Source organism: Equus asinus, chromosome 24 (genome assembly GCF_041296235.1).
Source record: "Equus asinus isolate D_3611 breed Donkey chromosome 24, EquAss-T2T_v2, whole genome shotgun sequence".
In the NCBI taxonomy this organism is placed as follows: domain Eukaryota; kingdom Metazoa; phylum Chordata; class Mammalia; order Perissodactyla; family Equidae; genus Equus; species Equus asinus.
In genome coordinates, this window is record NC_091813.1 from 66,987,398 (window position 1) to 67,006,063 (window position 18,666).

Below are 18,666 nucleotides of genomic sequence, written 5' to 3' on the forward strand. Positions count from 1 at the left end.
TTGCAGAAGTAGTACAGGTATCATATGACCCAAGAGTCTCAGAATAAAATTTAATTTGTATGGTTCAGATCAGTCATTTATGAATAAGATTAGTGCTAAGGGCAAGCAACATCACAAACATCTCAGATACATTTTCAAAATAATAAAATACTCAAACAGATTAAAGTTTACTACTGATGAAAAATTATGTGACAAAAATTTATCAGTCAAGCTCTTAGAAAACCCAGGAGTGTGACTGAATGCAGAATGAATGAATTAATAGCACGCTCACTGGTCTTATTATGACAAAAAACAATGAGTCCACATTTAAATTTCCAATCAAGCTAGGACATTTATATTCCTAATAATTAATGCAATATTTAGACATGCATGGCAAAAGTGTTCCATGACTGGGATAATCCTCACGAGATAGCCTGGATTTTATCTCAATTTGTTGTGGTAGAAGTGTAGACTCCTGTGAAAGTACAACCTGTAACTTTATAAACTGCCAAAAAATCCATTTGTTAAAAGAAAATTTGTTCTCATTAATGTGGGGGGAATCACTGAATAAAATAAAAAAGAAAGAAATAATATTAGTGTTATAGGTTTGGAATGCAGGAGCTTTACGAAAATCAGCAATGGATTACAACAGGCCATATCCATGTTATTTTCTATCAGTTTTCACTGGAACGGATTAAAAAATAATTCTCCTCAAATTGCTAAAAATTCTTTATATATTCAGCATGGCTTACCATGTTCTAATTCCACCAGGAAATATGAAAAGCTATGGGAACTGCTGTGTACAGGAAAGTACATTAAAGGACAGGTATTTTTGTTTTAACTATGTTCTGCAAGTAATAATCTCAAATAAGAAAAGACCAAACATGTGGGGGGAAGACTTCCTTATGCTAGTTGCTCTTTGTCTTTGATTTGCAAATAAGTCCATCATTTAAAGTAAATACAGACTCAAGCCTGTGCTGACTTAACTATTAACTAACTTTTATACCTGCCTTTCAGGGTTCAGACAATGACCTCTGATTAATCTGAGTCTGATATTATCCTCAACTTGCCATAGGCTAGAAGCAGGTGCAGCAACTAGTTCTTAAAGTGGCAAGATCTAATTATTTTCATACAATCTGATATTCTGGTTGTCTAATGACTTACTTGCTTTTCCTACGACAGTAAAGCGTCTGAGTGAATACCATTCAAGACAAAAATAGTGAAAAGAAAGCCCCACATTTAACCATCAAATCTGAACTAGGACATTACGTATAAAGAAAACAAAATCTGTAATACACAAGCAGGCAAAACAGATTGCCTACACAAAGAATAACCATCAGGCTGATGTCCAACGTCTCTAATGCCAGAAGGCAAAAGATAATCAATTTCCACAACGTTTTGATGGGAAAAAGATATGTCTGAATACCTAAAAACTCTGGCAAGCTGTCTATGCAGACAACTGAGAGAGATTTTAAAATATGCAGACTCAGATAATAAACCTCTCAATTTATATTTCTTGAAAAAAATAACTTTCAGGAATGAACAAAATTAAGAGCTCGGAATGCAAAAAAAAAAAAAAAGAGCAGTAATGATAAATTATAGTCAGTTACGAAGAAAGGTTTGATTCATTGACAGAGGGCATCATGCCACGTGGGGGTATTCTGTCTTACTTTCCTTCAAAGGCACCTCAAAAACAGACACGGTATTATTTATGTCAGAAAGAATTAAATTACAAACATAAAGTTAAAATTCATGTAATAATGGAAATAAAAAAGGAAACAAGTAAATTAAAGAGTGAGAAAGAACACAGAAGCAAGGGGCAGAAGAGGTTTTGTTCTCAGGCGAACCTATATTGACTCAAAGAACACTGCATCCCATCTCCGTGCTTGAGGACGGAACTATCCTGCGCAACCACACATTTACTGAACGGTTCACTCCAACTAGGAAGGCCAGAAACACATCTTTCCCGTTACAGACACCCAGGAAAGCCTCCTTCCCCTCAGTGCTGAGGAGCTGCAGGCGGCACGTGGCACTTTCCTAGACCCAAGCCCTTCGTGGCGGGATGTGGAGCAGGAGGGAAGCGGGTGCAGACAGGGAAGCTGGATACTGGAGGTCAGGTACGGGGTCAAGAAGTCATTCAGGGTCCCAGCCTCAGTCATTCTGAAATCCTAGCCCAATCCCTTTCTGGTCTGGTCAGACCCCAGGAATCTCTCTCCTTTTGGGGCCAGTATCATACAAAGTTTGAACTTACAAACATCCCATTTTGTTAAATTTTCAGACAGACTTTTTCCTGTTTCTTTTCTCTCTAAATATTTTCTTCTCTTAAACCCTTTAAGGAAAATAAGGGCACATAGGTACAAAGGATGGAAATCCGGTAAAACTATATTTCTGTGTAAACCAGACTGTACCTGCCCTGCAGGGGGACAGCAGACATCGGGTAATGAACAGACTAGTGATTCCCTTCGGAGGTTACGGAGAAAGGGTCAAGATTACCTGCCAGCAGGCTGGGGGACAGGGGTAGGAAGCTCTGCTTAGTTTGCAGGAGAGAGACAGAAGGAGAGTGCAGAAAAACACATCCAAAAGGAAGCTCAGCTCAAGTCCAAACCTGGGGAACTAACAGTGTTTGGGGGGGTTCCTGGACAAACCTACTATATTAAAACTCACTGCCTCACAGAGTAGAGATGTGATTAATATATTAGGAACTACCATTTAATAATCCAACTGGAAAAACAATCAAAAGACAAACACCACCTAAACTATCATGTATCACAGTTTGTTTCTAATTCACTAGAATCATTTTGAGATAATTAGGGCATTACTGTAAACCTTAATACCATTATTTCTCATGATTTCATAAGGATTCGGTTCTACCATTTCATCATTTAATTAACACGAGAATCTACAATCAGCCTACAGGGTAAAACAAAAAAACTGCCAGGTTGCACTTTTCTGAGTTCCAGAATGTACAAAAAACCCAGAAACATAAACACAGGTGTGGCAGGAAAGCCTATAAGAATAAAATTCAAAAGTATGTAAAATAGGCCAATGAGTGTATTACTCAAATACATTAAAAATTATTTTTTTCCTGCAATTGCTAATCTTCAGTTCTTTAATAGTAAATAATAAAATTTACATAATGTTATGATACTCCATTTTTTTCTTTATAAGATGAAATTTTTTTTATTGAGGTACCATTGGTTTATAACATTATATAAATTTCAGGTGTACATCATGATATATTTCGAATTCTGTGTAGATTACATCATGTTCACCACCCAAAGATTAATTACCATCCATCACCACACATGTGCCCAATCACCCCTTTGGCCCTCCCCTTCCCCACTTCCCCTCTGGTAACCACCAATCCAATCTCTGTTACTATGTGTGTGTTTGTTGTTTTTATCTTCTCCTTATGCATGAGATCATATGCTATTTGCCTTTCTCCCTCTGACTTATTTCACTTAGCATAATACCCTCAAGGTCCATCCACGTTGTCACAAATGGCCGGATTTCATCATTTCTTATGGCCGAGTAGTATTCTATTGTGTATATATACCACATCTTCTTTATCCACTTGTCCCTTGACGGGCACCTAGGATGCTTCCAAGTCTTGGCTATTGTGAACAGTGCTGCAATGAACATAAGGGTGCATGTATCTTTATGCATTTGTGTTTTCATGTTCTTTGGATAAATACCCAGCAGTGGAATAGCTGGATCATATGGTAGTTCTGTTCTTAATTTTTTTTTTTTTTGAGGAAGATTAGACCTTACCTAACTACTGCCAATCCTCCTCTTTCTGCTGAGGAAGCCTGGCCCTGAGCCAACATCCATGCCCATCTTCTTCTATTTTATATGTGAGACACCTACCACAGCATGGCTTGCCAAGCGGTGCCATGTCCACACATGGGATCCGAATCGGTGAACTGCAGGCTGCCGAGAAGCAGAACATGCAAACTTAACCGCTGCGGCACCAGGCCGGCCCCTATTCCTAATTTTTTTAGGAAACTCCATACTGTTTTCCATAGTGGCTGCACCAGTTTGCATTCCCACTGAGCAGTGTAAGAGAGTTCCCCTCTCTCCACGTCCTCCCCCTGTTCTTTACTGTCTTGTTAATTATAGCCATTCTGATGGGAGTGAGGTGATATCTCATTGTAGTTTTGATTTCCATTTCCCTAATAGTTAATGATGTTGAACGTCTTTTCATGTGCCTATTGGCTATCTGCATATCTTCTTTGGAGAAATCTCTGTTCAGATCTTTTTGCCCAGTTTTTAAGTGGGTTGTTAGCTTTTGTGTTGTTGAGATATATGAGTTCTTTGTAGATTTTGGATTATTAACCCCCTATCTGATACATGGTTTGCAAATATCTTCTCCCCACTGTTAGGTTGTGTTTTCGTTTTGTTGATGGTTTCCTTTGCTGTGCAGAAGCTTTTTAGTTTGATGTAGTCCCATTTGTTCATTTTTTCTTTTGTTTCCGTGGCCTGGTCAGACATGGTACTTGAAAATATGCTGCTAAGACTGATGTCAAAGAGCGTACTGCCTATGTTTTCTTCTAGAAGTTTCATGGTTTCAAGTCTTACATTCAAGTCTTTAATCCATTTTGAGTTGACTTTTGTATATGGTGTACGATAGTGGTCTACTTTCATTCTTTTACATGTGACTGTCCAGTTTCCCAAACACCATTTATTGAAGGGACTCCTTTCTCCATTGTATGTTCCTGGCTCCCTTGGTGAAAATTAGTTGTCCATATATGTGTGAGTTTATTTCTGGTTTCTCGGTTCTGTTCCATTGATCTGTATGCCTGTTTTTGTGCCAGTACCATGGTGTTTTGGTTACTATAGCTTTGCAGTATATTTTGAAATCAGGGAGTGTGATACCTCCAGCTTTGTTTTTTCTCAGGATTCCTTTAGCTATTTGGGGTCTTTTGTTGTTCCATATAAATTTTAGGATTTTTTGTTCTATGTCTGTGAAAAATGTTGTTGCAACTTTGATAGGGATTGCATTGAATCTGTATGTTGCTTGAGGAAGGGTCGACATTTTAACTATGTTAATTATTCCAATCCAAGAGCACAGAACATCTTTCCATTCCCTTGACATCTTCAATTTCTTTCAACAATGTTTTAAAGTTTTCAGTGTACAGATCTTTCACCTCTTTGGTTAAGTTTATTCCTAGGTATTTTATTCTTTTTGTTGCTATTATAAATGGGACTGTATTCTTAATTTCTCTTTCTGCTACTTCATTGTTAGTGTATAGAAATGCAAGCGATTTTTGTATGTTGATTTTACATCGAGCAATGTGACTGTACTCATTATTTCTAAGAGTTTTTTAGTGGATTCTTTAGGGTTTTCTATATATAAAATCATGTCATCTGCAAATAGTGACAGTTTCACTTCTTCCTTTCCAATTTGGATCCTTTTCATTTCTTTTTCTTGCCTGATTGCTCTTGCTAAGACTTCCAATACTATGTTAAATAAGAGTGGTGAAAATGGGCATCCTCGTCTGGTTCCTGTTCTTAGAGGGACAGCTTTCATTTTTTTCCATTGAGAATGATATTTGCTGTTGGTTTTTCATATATGGTATGGCTACTCTTTCAGCACACTTACTAAAGGATAACACACATTCTAGCCAAGTACTTTCTTGTGTGTGTGTGAGGAAGATTGCCCTGAGCTAACATCTGTCTTCCTCTTTTTGCTTGAGGAAGATTGTTGCTGAGATAACATCTATGCCAATCTTCCTCCATTTTATGTGAGATGCCACCATACCATGGCTTGATAAGCAGTGCTATGTCATTGCCTGGGATCCAAACCTGTGAACCCTGGGCTGCTGAAGTAAAGTGCGTGAACTTAACCACTATGCCACCAGGCTGGCCCCCCAAGTATTTTTTAATGATGACACTTATGATATTATTCTTCAAACACTAGTCTTTTCTGGAGCCCCACATATTAAGCTGTCAAACATGCTGAATTAATCATATGGATTTATTAAAAACAGAAAATGGAGTCAATTTTCTTGTGAAGGAAATATTATCAATAAAATTCAAATATAATTTAATATTGTCTTTATTTTCTTCATAAAAGTATTACCAAATCTTTCTGACATCAGGAAACGATGAATTTTATGGAGCAGTTGAAAGACTTACTGTATAGAAAACAACAAAGTTATGCTGAGTGAAGAATAAGATACACACTAGCTTTCATCACCTTATGAATCTTTCAAGTGAGAACTAGCAGCTGATGAATATTTCATACAATATCATATTCAAAGATTAAAAGGGAAATTTAATTGTCTTCCTTCTATATTACCTTCTATAATTATTTTCAATATAATAAATAGATACTGTAATTGTTAAATGCCTTTCATTGTCTGGTAGTAACACGAGAGGAATAAAAGCTAAGATTTCACTTCCGTAATAATCAAGCCCCAGTAATCCATAGAGAAGTAAAGCATAATGGCCTTCTTTCACTACTACAGAACATTCGCTCTAAATAAAGACGCTGGTGTACAAAATAACACTCTTAAAAAGGGTGTAAATCAATTTGCATACAGACTTGCATTATTTACCAATATTTTATACTAAGTGGTTTGTTGTTGTTGAGGAAGATTCACTCTGAGCTAACATCTGTGCCAATCTTCCTCTATTTTGCATGTGGGCTGCCACCATGGCATGGCTTGACGAGTGGTGTGTAGGTTCGTGCCTGGGATCTGAACCCACGAACATGGGCTGCTGAAGCAGAGCGCATCAAACTTAACCACTCCACCATGGGGCGGACCCCTATACTAAGTATTTTTAAATTAAAAAACATTCTGTTTATAACATTAACATAAACAACTATCAGTAAAAATGATACAGTATTTTCCTATATCCTGACAAAAATTAGTAAGTTTTCGTCATTAGAAAACATGAGGTTAATTTTCTTGAAAAGACATAACTTTTGGGAAAAAGGAGGTTATGAGAGTCTTCTACAATGGCATTTTGTGTCATTGTAGCCAGTACCGTTTTGTAGCTTCTTATCAGTTTTAACAAAGCAGAAAGAGATCGCCTTACCGTTGGTGCTGTATCTACGTGATGGTTACAAGGCTTTCTTTCTATGCTGAAAATCCCTGTGAAAAGAAAACACTGTGAATATTTGCTTATTATACTTATCCATTTTATTTTAAAAACATGTCTGCCAGTAAGACATGACCCCTACAGCTTACAGGAAAAAAACCTCACTTGGATGGCAGGGTCCTTTCAAGTGTAGCGGGAATGTTTTGGTCAGGAGCAGCTGGAGGGTTTAGCTAACTAAGAGACCTGACTCACGGAGAGCTCTGCCAATTTTCCCACTCCTGTGGTGTTTAGCAATAGCCCAAGATGAGGCCATATTCTGCTCTCTGCTCGAAAATTATACCATTATCTCTGCTCTGCTGCATTTCTTCCACAAAAGTTTTATTTCTGACTTGAGGTTGTCAAGTTTTCATAAAGAAATATCACAAAGGCTATGAAGGGAACCTTTTCCCTATTTTCTCAAGAAGAATAAATAAATCTATTTGAGTTTCTCTTTGATCATCTTTCTACTTTGACATACTCTACTACTTATTCAATCACCAGGGAGCATCGGGAGAAAAAAGTTCCCCCGATTCTCTCCTTTAAAATGATAACATAGACTGCTAAACTTGAGACAAATCCTTTTATTGTGTGTGGCTTTATCTTTTTGTTCCCACCGTCCTCTCCTGCATTTCTTTGTAATAAACAGCTTGTAAGGATGTAACACATTGGATCTCATCTGTAAAGACACTGGTTCAAAGTCTAGCTCAAGTTAAAAATGTACTCAGGTGTGGGTCTCATTTACTTTTCAATCTCTGTCCATCAGCAAACCAACAAGTGAGTTACGATATTAGAACAGTTTGTTCAAATAATGCTAAAGGTTGTCACATGCAGGGCTGGTTAGCAGTGAGAACTGCAAAGTACTGTTAATAGCAATTATCAAAATTCCTAGTCGAAGCAAAACACTAGCCCCTCTCATCTATAGGCATTTTTAACTCATTTTTCTTGAAGTATGATAAGGGATTAAGTGAGATCAACATAAAACAATCAGTTTTTATCACTTTGCAAGAGTATATTCAAAATAAAGTAACATGAAACATGATTTTAAAAAACTATAGTTTTTGTCTTACTGAGAAAATTCTCTCAACATCTACTGTTAGCCAGTGAAGTATAAAGCACTGTACTATCTTTATTCAATCAACTAAGATTTATTGAGTGGCTATTTGGCGCTCAGTACTAAAAGATATATCATAAAGGATATATTATGATTTCTGACCTCAAGAGCCTAGTAAAACACAGATGTCCTTTTGTGAAGAAATACTACAGAGTAAATTAACAGTTCTGTCTTAAGTGTAATAACAAAGTCTTTAAAGTAATTTTGATGGAAAGGTACATTTTTATTCATAGAGTAACACCGGCCTTGCATAAAAAAAATTTTTAAAAACCCCAAGTAAAACGTATTGGAAAATATTCAAATAATGCTGATTCTTTATTGTAAGATTTTAATAATACTGAAGTATAGAGAACCAATGGTGAAATCCTCGCTCCCCCAGCCCCCACACTCCCTCTACTCTCGCTAGCGGCAACCACTGAGAACAGTCTGGCACCACACACTGACCTTAAATGAGTGGTCTTATCACGGGGTTCAGGAATTAGCAACATTTCCCATGTGTGTTCTCACTATTATAATCAGAATGCTATAAAACTGACCTAGGCTGATTACTGATTTTAAAATTCTTATCCAGTTAGAAAGTAACTTCAAAATGATGACAATAAAAAACTAAAAAACCCCAAAATCTACATCTCAGCTTATACAAAGAAAAAAACTACATGTTTTACAGTTTCAATTTCAGAATAAAAATGCATTGAAAACTAGAAGTTTTAAAAGTGGATTATCCAAAGACATAATCTTAGTTTTAAAGTTAGATTGTCTATTTAAATACTATCCTTTGGAAAGCCAATCATACATGTTTGTTCAAGTTTTCAATGAAGAGCACACAGAAAGGAATAAGCTTGAGGAAAAATGTCCCAAAATAGCTTCCTATTTTAAGTAAATTTTACCTAAAAACTGTGTGTGTGTATCTTATGTTCACTTTTACTAAGGTATAATGCTAAGTGAGGGCTCATAAGTAGCTGCTCTGGTGATGATTTTCATGTGTCAACTTGGCTAGGCCACAGCACCCAGATATCTGGCCAAACATTGCAGACGTTTCTGTGAAGGTATTCTTCTATATGATATTAACACTTAAATCAGTAGACTCTGAGTGAAGGAGACTGCTCTCATAATGTGAGGGGCTTCATCCAACCAGCTGAGGGTCTTAAGGAAAAGACTGACCTCCCCTGAAAGAGGGAACTTGGCCAGCAGCCTGCTTCCAGACTTCAACTGCAGCCCTTCCTGGGCCCCCAGCCTGCTGGCCCACCCTGCAGGTTTTGGACTTGCCAGCCTCCACAGTCATGCAGACCAATTCCTTAAAACAAATCTCTCTCTCTCTCTCTATACATCCTATTGGTTCTGTTTCTCTGGGGAATGCTAACACACTTACTTTCTGGGAAACATTAAACAAAATGAAAATACAATTGTTTGTATTTATTCTAAATTAAATTTTTGTTCACTAAATATGTCAATCGTGCAGGAATATAGTTAAAATGTCTAATTTGTCGTGGGATATTTTTAAATTAGAATAACTCAAAATGAACTTAAGAATATACAACATCTGTAGAATAAATCAACCTATCAAATAGAAAATCAAGAAAATCAATCTGTCAATAAATATTTACCACTAGATTGTCCAGGGTGACAATCTCTGCTTTTTAACGCTTAGACAATTTACATTTAATGCCGCTACTGATGTGGCTGTGTTTAAGTCTGCCAACTTGTTGTTTTATTGCATCTCGTTTTGCTCTTTCTTCCTCCTTTTCTATACTCCAACCAAGATACCACCCTTACTAAGAGCTCCTTACTCCACAGAAGATTAAATTTTTAGAAGGCTTTTACTTCTCTATTCTTGTATATAAATTTATAGAGAAGTTTAAATGGATGAAAATGTGTACGAATTTGTAGCAGTGCTAAGTATGAATCTATAGAACAAAAAATACTGTAAGAAAAAAGTTAATGTTTCCCCTCTGCCTAAAAGACAAAATCTAATGTTTAACCCTATGTCTTGAGATTTATATTTTTAATTCAGTTGTCATTGGTTAGAGTATTCTCTAAATCCCTGTATACCCAACTATGTCTTCCTTTGTCAACAGGTGCAGGATACTTTGTGTGAATAATGATCTTTGGATAAGAAATCTTTTATCTTGGTTGTCTGGATATGTTATTCCACTATCAGCCAGCTTGTAGAGTTTTAGATGAAAAGTCCAACATGCATTTGACTCCTTCCAATGTAAAGACCCTGTTCCTCTTCTGAACAGACTTGCAAGATTTCTCTTTATCTAAAACATCAGGAGTTTCAGCAGGTATGTCTAAGTGTGTCTTTGTCATAGTTAATTTTTCTTGGGACTTGATAAGCTCTTTAATCTGCAGAGTCTTATTCTTCTGCTCAGAGGAATTTTATTCCATTATTTGTTTAATTTTGCAGCTCATTTTATTTCTACCTTCATGATTTTTATCTGTGTGATAATCCTGCCACTTAGTCGTGTTGGTGAGCATCTTCTTTTTCACCTTGTCTAACGATTTTACAACGTGAAATCATGTCGTTTACTTTAGTTCCTTTCTAGAGGCCTACGAAGGCTAAGACACGAGGGATGGCAGACCCTGGAGAGCAGTTCAGGAAAAAACTGGGATCTCAGTGCCAGTGTGTCAGGCAAGGGGTGGGGTTTGGGGGCTTTGTCCTCCTTGGTGCTGAGCAGGGACCTGTGTGGGGAAAACAGGTCTCTTCCAAAGGTGTAGGCAGAAAATGGGTTTTTCAGAGTGCTCTGGGGCTTCTCCACCAGCAGAAGCTATAAACCCTCTGGGTAACTGGCTCTGTCAGTTCAACGTTTGTAGGACACCAAGGGCCTGGCAGATCTGTGGACCACAATGGACTGAAAAGGCACCAATATGCATAGGGACCCACACAGCTGGAGGCATCTGCTTCCAGGCCCCATCCCTGGGAGATGGCTGTACTTGCACCTGATGAGACTTACAGGAGAAGCTTACTCCTGTGGCTCGGCCAAGGGCTAACATTTGGACAGGTCTGTTCCTGTGTTTTGCTAGAGCTCAGACCTCTACCAGGACAGTAGGGACTACAAACCATGAGCATGCAAAGAAAACTAACAGCTCTGGTAAGGAGCTGACCAAACAACCTTCTAGAACTGGCAGTGCCACTGACGAACATGAGAGAATTAGAAGACGTCTTAAAGTAAAAGAAAATGAACAAAACTCAAAATTACTAAGAATTTTAAGATAGTTAATTAACAAACAATAAATACAACCCCATTTTAAAGGAGGGAAACAGTGGCTTTCAGAAATTAATCAGAAGACAGGTAACAGTCCAAGGTCAAACCACCAATGACTAGCAGAATCACAACTGACACACACGCACTCCCTCACAAATGCCGCAGCCCGCTTTACCCGTTTGGTTAGCCCCTGCGGTCAGGACCTGATTTTATTCCTCTGTATCCACAGCGCCTGGTCCAGACACTTGAAACACAGACGGTCCTCAAGAGCCGACTCAAATATTAACAGAACGCATGGAGTCAATGCCATATCCACCAGATTCATATGCTACAGTGTGGTGTGAAGTGTATGCATTCATCATCAGAATGTGAGTTAATGTTGTGCGACTGTTTTCAAAAATGTTAATTTACTACTTCCTTTGGTAATGTTTCTAAATTTACTATAAAATTGAAATGCGTTACTTAAAAATTTTCCTAATTTTCCACGTATTAACACATTCTAGAGAAGATAATGGAAGAAATTTTATGCTTCTTAGGAGACACTTTATGTATTTTATTTTGTAGAAAATCAGAATGTGACATTTATCCCATTTGTACTTGACTGATTTGAAGAGCAGAATTATATATTTTTTAGTTTCCCTAAATTCTATCAACCTTCAACCCAGGACCATGCTCAAGAAAAGAAAGAATAAAGATGATCAAATCTGGGGGCTGGGCCAGCCCAGTGGCGTAGCAGTTAAATTTGTGCACTGCACTCTGGCAGCCTGGGGTTCACAGGGTTGGATCAGTGACAGACCTAGCACCACTCGTCAAGCCGTGCTGTGGCCGCGTCCCACAAATAAAGTGGAGGAAGACTGGCACAGACGTTAGGTCAGCGACAGACCTAGCACCACTCGTCAAGCCGTGCTGTGGCAGCGTCCCACAAATAAAGTGGAGGAAGACTGGCACAGACGTTAGGTCAGCGACAGACCTAGCACCACTCGTCAAGCCGTGCTGTGGCAGCGTCCCACAAATAAAGTGGAGGAAGATGGGCACAGACGTTAGGTCAGCGACAGACCTAGCACCACTCGTCAAGCCGTGCTGTGGCAGCGTCCCACAAATAAAGTGGAGGAAGATGGGCACAGACGTTAGGTCAGTGACAGACCTAGCACCACTCGTCAAGCCGTGCTGTGGCAGCATCCCACAAATAAAGTGGAGGAAGACGGGCACAGACGTTAGGTCAGTGACAATCTTGTTCAAGCAAAAAGAGGAAGACTGTCAACAGATGTTGGCTCAGGGCCAATCCTCCTCACCCCCCCCACCCCCCAAAAAAAGAGAGAGAGAGATGATTAGATTTACTGCAAAAGCAAAAACAGGAAGGAATCTGTGCCCAATTCTGAAGCCAGAACATACATCCAGCAATCTTACGTATTATCTCCAAACGTTGATGGGCTGCCCAGTAGGCACGGCACTGTGCTGGGGCAGCAGACCCTCGACCCTCCCTGTCACCACACCTTTGTAGAGTCATTTGCTTTAGGCCACAGCTACAATGATGCATCCTATCTGAGCTTTGGAAATTGTCATGAATCTTAGATGAGGCAGAGAGAGAATTATACTTTGATTATCTACGGATAGGACAAAATAAAATAAAATTTATTATATTCCAGTAGAACATAGTTTTAGAAGGCAGGGATCTTTCCTGCCAAATTTAATATAAAGTTGTTGGTACTGAGATTACAAGCCCTTCTTAAGAACTGGAAAAGAAGTAAAACTTTTTTCAAATAATATAATTTTGTATCTAGAAAGTCCAAAAGAATCAATCCTAAAATTAACACAACCAATAGCAGAATTAATTAATTACAAATTTAGCACAATATAAAATTTAATATACGAAAATCAATATCCTTTATACATTCAACCAGTTAGAAGATATAATGAAAAAGAATACCTCATTCATAAGCAATATAAAAGATAAAATACTTGAATAAATACAAGAAATATGCAGAACAGTATGAAGAAAGTGCTAAAATACTTCTGAAAGACATAAAAGTAGTCTTGAACAAATGAAAGACATCCCTTGTTCTGAGACAACGTAACATCATACAAATGCCAATTTTCTCCAAGATAATATATGAATTTAATGTGATTCCAACAAAAAAAGTTTTTTCCCCAGCACTAGACAAGTTGATTCTAAAATTCATATAGAAGAATATGCAAGAATACCTAGAAAAATCTCAGGTGGGGAAGCAATGAGTAGAAATAAACATATGACTATATATTGTAAAAAGCCTCTGTAATTAAATCAATGCGGTAATGACACTTGAGTAGACAAGCAGACCAACAGAACAGATTAAAACGTTCAGGAAAGGACACAAGTACATATGGGAAGGTGCTATACGAAGAGGAAGAGATATTTTTTAATACATGGTGTTGAGACAATGAGGTGGACATTTTGCAGAAGAAACTGGATCCCTACCTCACACTATAACCCAGAAAAATAAATTCTTAATGGGTTAGAGATTTAAATGCTAAAAACGAAGCTATACCAATCCTAGAAGAAAACACAGTGAATTCTTTTATACGGTCAGATATGAGGAAAACTTTTACAAACAAAACTTTTGCACTGCCAAGTCAAAAGCCAGATGACAAACTGGGAGAAAATACTTGCAACTATATTACTGACAAATGACGTCTCCCTATTACATAAAGTAAAAACATAAAAATATACAATAAAGGCAATTTAAAGTCCGAATTGGAAATAACAGTATAAATATATTGATTTTTTTAAAACCTGATTTCCTAGATATGTCCACTGGAAGGTCCTAGAAGCAATGATATCCCACTAGCAATGAGTTACTTAGTCCCAGATTTTAGTTTCTAAATTCCATTATGCACTAAATAGTACCAGGGCTCCTTGGAGAAATGACTGATTCTAGCTTTGGGGCAGAGCAAGTACAAGGTGAACCTGGTGCATTACAAGCAAGGAAGTACTCTAACTGGTTCATATCAAAGGACATGGGAATAGACATGAAGGGGCTCTCCTTTGCCAAATTAGTGGACAACTTGAACAACATGAAGAAAATGATAGTGAAGAAGTATAACAAACTGAATGAAAAAAAGTCCATAATCCTCAAAGAGACAGGCAAGAAAAAAAGGAAACACTCTTCTTGACCAAATGCCAGTTAGTAAATGTAGAAGCAATGATAACATTAGAAACCCACCATTCTGCATCCCCTCACCACTGAAATAGTTAATTCAGACAAGAATCATCGATGGATGCTGAAACCATGGAGTAGGGTTGTTGGGGAACAGGATATTCACATGGTCTCAAAGCATCATTCCACACATTACTCAGCTATTACAAAGGGAAATGTATCTTTAAAACAGAGACATCTGGTGTACACCACCCTGATAAAGGACTGAATTTAGCGACACCAACAATGGGACAACCTGACATTGTATGCCACCTGATGTGATGCAAAATAGTACATACCACTCACAGCATTCTTGCCAAAACAGTTTAGCCTGAATCAAATCACAGCGAAACAGACCAAATCAAAACACTGGACATTCTACAGCACAACTGGCTCAGCCAGACTCTTTTTTTAAACAAGTTAATATCATAAAAAACAACTAAAAGATTTGAGATTAACTGAGATTAAATGAGACTAAAATGACATATCCAATCTAACTGCGATTGTGGACTGGCTGCTGGATAAAATAAGCAAGTAAACAAAAAACTGCTAAAGATATTTTAGGCACAATTAGGAATATCTGAATACAAACTGTTCATTAGATGATGACATAGAATCATTGTTAATTTTCCTAGATGTGATAATGGAACTATGGTTATATAGGAGAATACCCTTATTCTTGGCAGACATACAAGTGAAGTTTTTGAACAAAGAAGGAAATGTGAATTTAGAAGTTTTATACCAACTTTTTTCCCCCCAACATTTTGTGGTTTTAAAAAATTTCAAAATAAAGTTGGGGAAAGAATAATAGGTCCTTAATATACTTTTAATGACCTTACAGTAGGGAAGCAAAACTTCAATGGTTTTGAACACTACAGCATCTTCCACTTAAGCACAGTAAACATGTTTAAGTTCCTGCTGAAAAAAATCTCTTAGCATTATTTAAAATAAACAGCCAACAAACCCCAAAACACTCCTTCCCTAATTCTGGATTGATTAGAACCTTCTTAAAAATAAGAGAAAGCTCCAAAATTAATGCACAAATGAATAAATAGCTATTCTAATACATATTTATATTTTACATGTTGATAGCTCCACTCAATAAATCTCCTAAGTTTATTGAAAAATAATAATAATTTTATGCACAAATTACTGTCCCAAATCTGAGGTATGAGTTATTTATAATTCTCTATTACTAGTTTCTGCTCCTTTACAGTTAGAAACAAACACATTTCAAAGGACAACTTATTAGCACATCCTGACTGCAGCCATGCCACACATACTGGGAGCCTGGCCCTGGCTTTACTAGATACGTGACCCTGGGCAAGGTACTTACACAGTTATGCCTCCACTTCCTCATTCAGTACAGCGGAAACAGCATGTGTCTCATAGGCTGACAGGAGGATTAAATTAGTTAATATAGGAAAAAATATGTCAAATTGGACCTGGCATACTGAGCACATTCTATATACACACACACACACAGTCAGAATGTTTATTTTGACTTTGATGTTTAAAATATCCTATATTTGTCATATTTTTTCAACAGTCTTTAAATACATGTAGAACTAAAGTTTTAAAGGAATAAAATAGTAAGAATTATAATGAAAATATATATGACAAAGAAGTTAGCTATTCTAACGAGTTCTGCTTTAGAAAACTTAACAGCTACTCTTATACAACCTGAGGTGAAAATACTGACTTTATCACATCTTCAAAATATTTTTTAAAAAATACACACACATACATTTATGTACACATGTATGTACACAGATGCCTACAACCCTGTCCTCTCCTCTCTACGCCACCACGTGGTCTGGACATGCTCTCCTCATCTGGACGATGGGAACAGCTTCCCACCAAACTCTGACTTGCTCCTGGGCTTTCCCATGACATCCCACACTGCCAGAGTGACCTTTCTACAGGGGAAATTATTTTGTCATTCTACAGCTTAATCTTCAGGATAAAAATCACCCCCCCGCCCCCCAGTGTTTAACTCAAACTGCTTAACTCAAAACGGCATGCTGAGCCACTCAGGTTGTAGCTACGCCAGCTCACTGACTTTCGCCCTTGCCACCCCACCACTCTCGGCTCCCATCAGAGTGTACTGATGCTCTCCCCTTTCTAACATCCCTTCTTGGCTTAATTATTTCCTGACATCTTTTAAAGTCCAGGTCAAACATCACGTTCTCCAGGAAACAGTCTGTGATTTCCTTCTCCCCACCCACTTCTGACTTAGACACCCCTCCCCATCTCTCCCGTCCCTTTGCATTCCCACACAAGCCTCTACCACAGCAGTTCCTTGACACAGTTACTAAAACTCGTTTTAGCTGCTGATGTCATATAGTTCATATTCAAGAAATGTTTGTTGAATGATTGAATACATGAATAGAGAAAATGAGAATTATAATAACATCGTGCAGCAAAACAGGCCTCAGATTCTCCATGGATAGTCTCCCATATTCTAAACATTTTTCTAAACGTTCATTTAAAATGAACTTTTAATAAATGTGCATCTTAAAGTGGCTTATCCTCATTTAGTGTAGTATAATGTTAATATGTATTTTATATTGGACTTTTTCAGGATGCTATGGGAAGCCCTCTATCTACTGGATACAAATTTCAAAGATTTCAGAAAGGGAATATTGTTTGAACACTGTACTTTTCCTATATTGAATGAAAAAATTCCCCCAAACTCAGAAACATCAAAGGCTGAAGGCCCTGAATCTACAGAGACCACAGAGGTGAAGCTTAGTGAATATTCAAACCCACAAATCAGGAGGCTTTCCTGTGTTGGTCATGGAAACAGGCAGTGACCCATTCACCAGGGTTATGTGAACACAGATGAGCAGGTGGACAACGGGAAGCGGGGAACGGGTCCCTGAAATCTGAGACTGGTGAATTCATGCTTGTGCTTGAAAAAGCACAGAGCAAGCAGGGAGAAGTGGGTAACTCTGTGGATCACATCAGTCACACGACGTGGATTCTGGTTTCGGCCCTGCCATCAAGAACGAGTAGAGGGGTTGGCCCGTGGCTGAGTGGTTAAGTTTGCGTGCTTTGCTTCGGTGGCCCAGGGTTTCACCAGTTTGCATCCTGGGCGCAGACCTAGCACCGCTCATGAAGCCGTGCTGAGGCGGGGTCCCACATGGCACAACCAGAAGGACCTACAACTAGAATATACAACTATGTACTGGGGGCTTTGGGGAGAAGAAGAAAAAAAAAAGACTGGCAACAGATGTTAGCTCAGGGCCAATCTTTAAAAAAAAAAAAAAGCAAGTATAATTTAGTCTTTCTGTGCTTCTGTTAAACCTCACACCTCTGGGAAGATGTCCTGGGCTATGCCAGTCTCTAATGATCTGTGCTATTTATTCCCAAATGTTAATCAAAAATTAAATTCACTGATCCAATGAATATATAAATTTAGTGTCTAACTGACTTTTAAACTGATGCCCAAATAATTTACCTGTGCTAATCAATAATCAGTCAAGATCCTATGGTACTTATTTCTATTTAAAAACTACAAGAACTGCATATAATTTTTAGTATTTGATAAATTTCCTGAGTAAACTTTAAAAAGAGACTAAAGTCTGTTCAAACTACTCTTTTGTGAAATTCTCTAGATATTCAATCTGAGGACAGTCAGCTATGTTTCTAATAAAACTGACACATTTATTACATAGACAAGGCCTAAATACTTCAATTCTGCATGTTCAATCCATAAAATATAATTTAGTATCTATAAGTCTTTAACACTAATATTAATTATTTTAACAATAATGGTATATATACTACCTTAAAAACCAAAAGAATAGGCACAAAAAAGATAAAAGGTATAATATTATAATTCAGGTATTTTTTTTTATTAAGATTTGTTACTGCAGTGAAGAATTAAAAAAAAAAAAAAAAAAGACATATAGCACCAAAACAGGCTTCCAGGATTTGCCTGTGTCCTCAATTTTTTCCTTTGCTCTCTTTTTGGGCAGCAAACATCCAAGCTATCAATGTTATGGTCATCCTAATCGTTCTTAGTCTCTTGGCCCCGTTTCATTCAATAGCCTCTTCCAGCTTGTCTCATTAACTTGTATGGACTCAGAGACCACACACGTGCCAC

General features: G+C 37.7%; 1 protein-coding gene across 31 annotated transcripts in view; it reads right to left on the reverse strand.

Annotated features, from left to right (window-relative positions):
• The window catches only part of AHI1 (Abelson helper integration site 1), a 180,734-nt gene that overhangs the window by 64,807 nt on the left and 97,261 nt on the right, over positions 1-18,666 (reverse strand). For all 31 annotated transcript variants that reach the window (XR_011497651.1, XR_011497647.1, XR_011497646.1 and 28 more), the window contains one exon: positions 7,024-7,079. Coding sequence is in view for 22 of the 31 variants with exons in the window: in XM_070496191.1 (XP_070352292.1) it covers positions 7,024-7,079 (56 nt within the window). In the remaining 9 variants the exon portion in view is untranslated. The remainder of the gene's footprint in view (positions 1-7,023; positions 7,080-18,666) is intronic.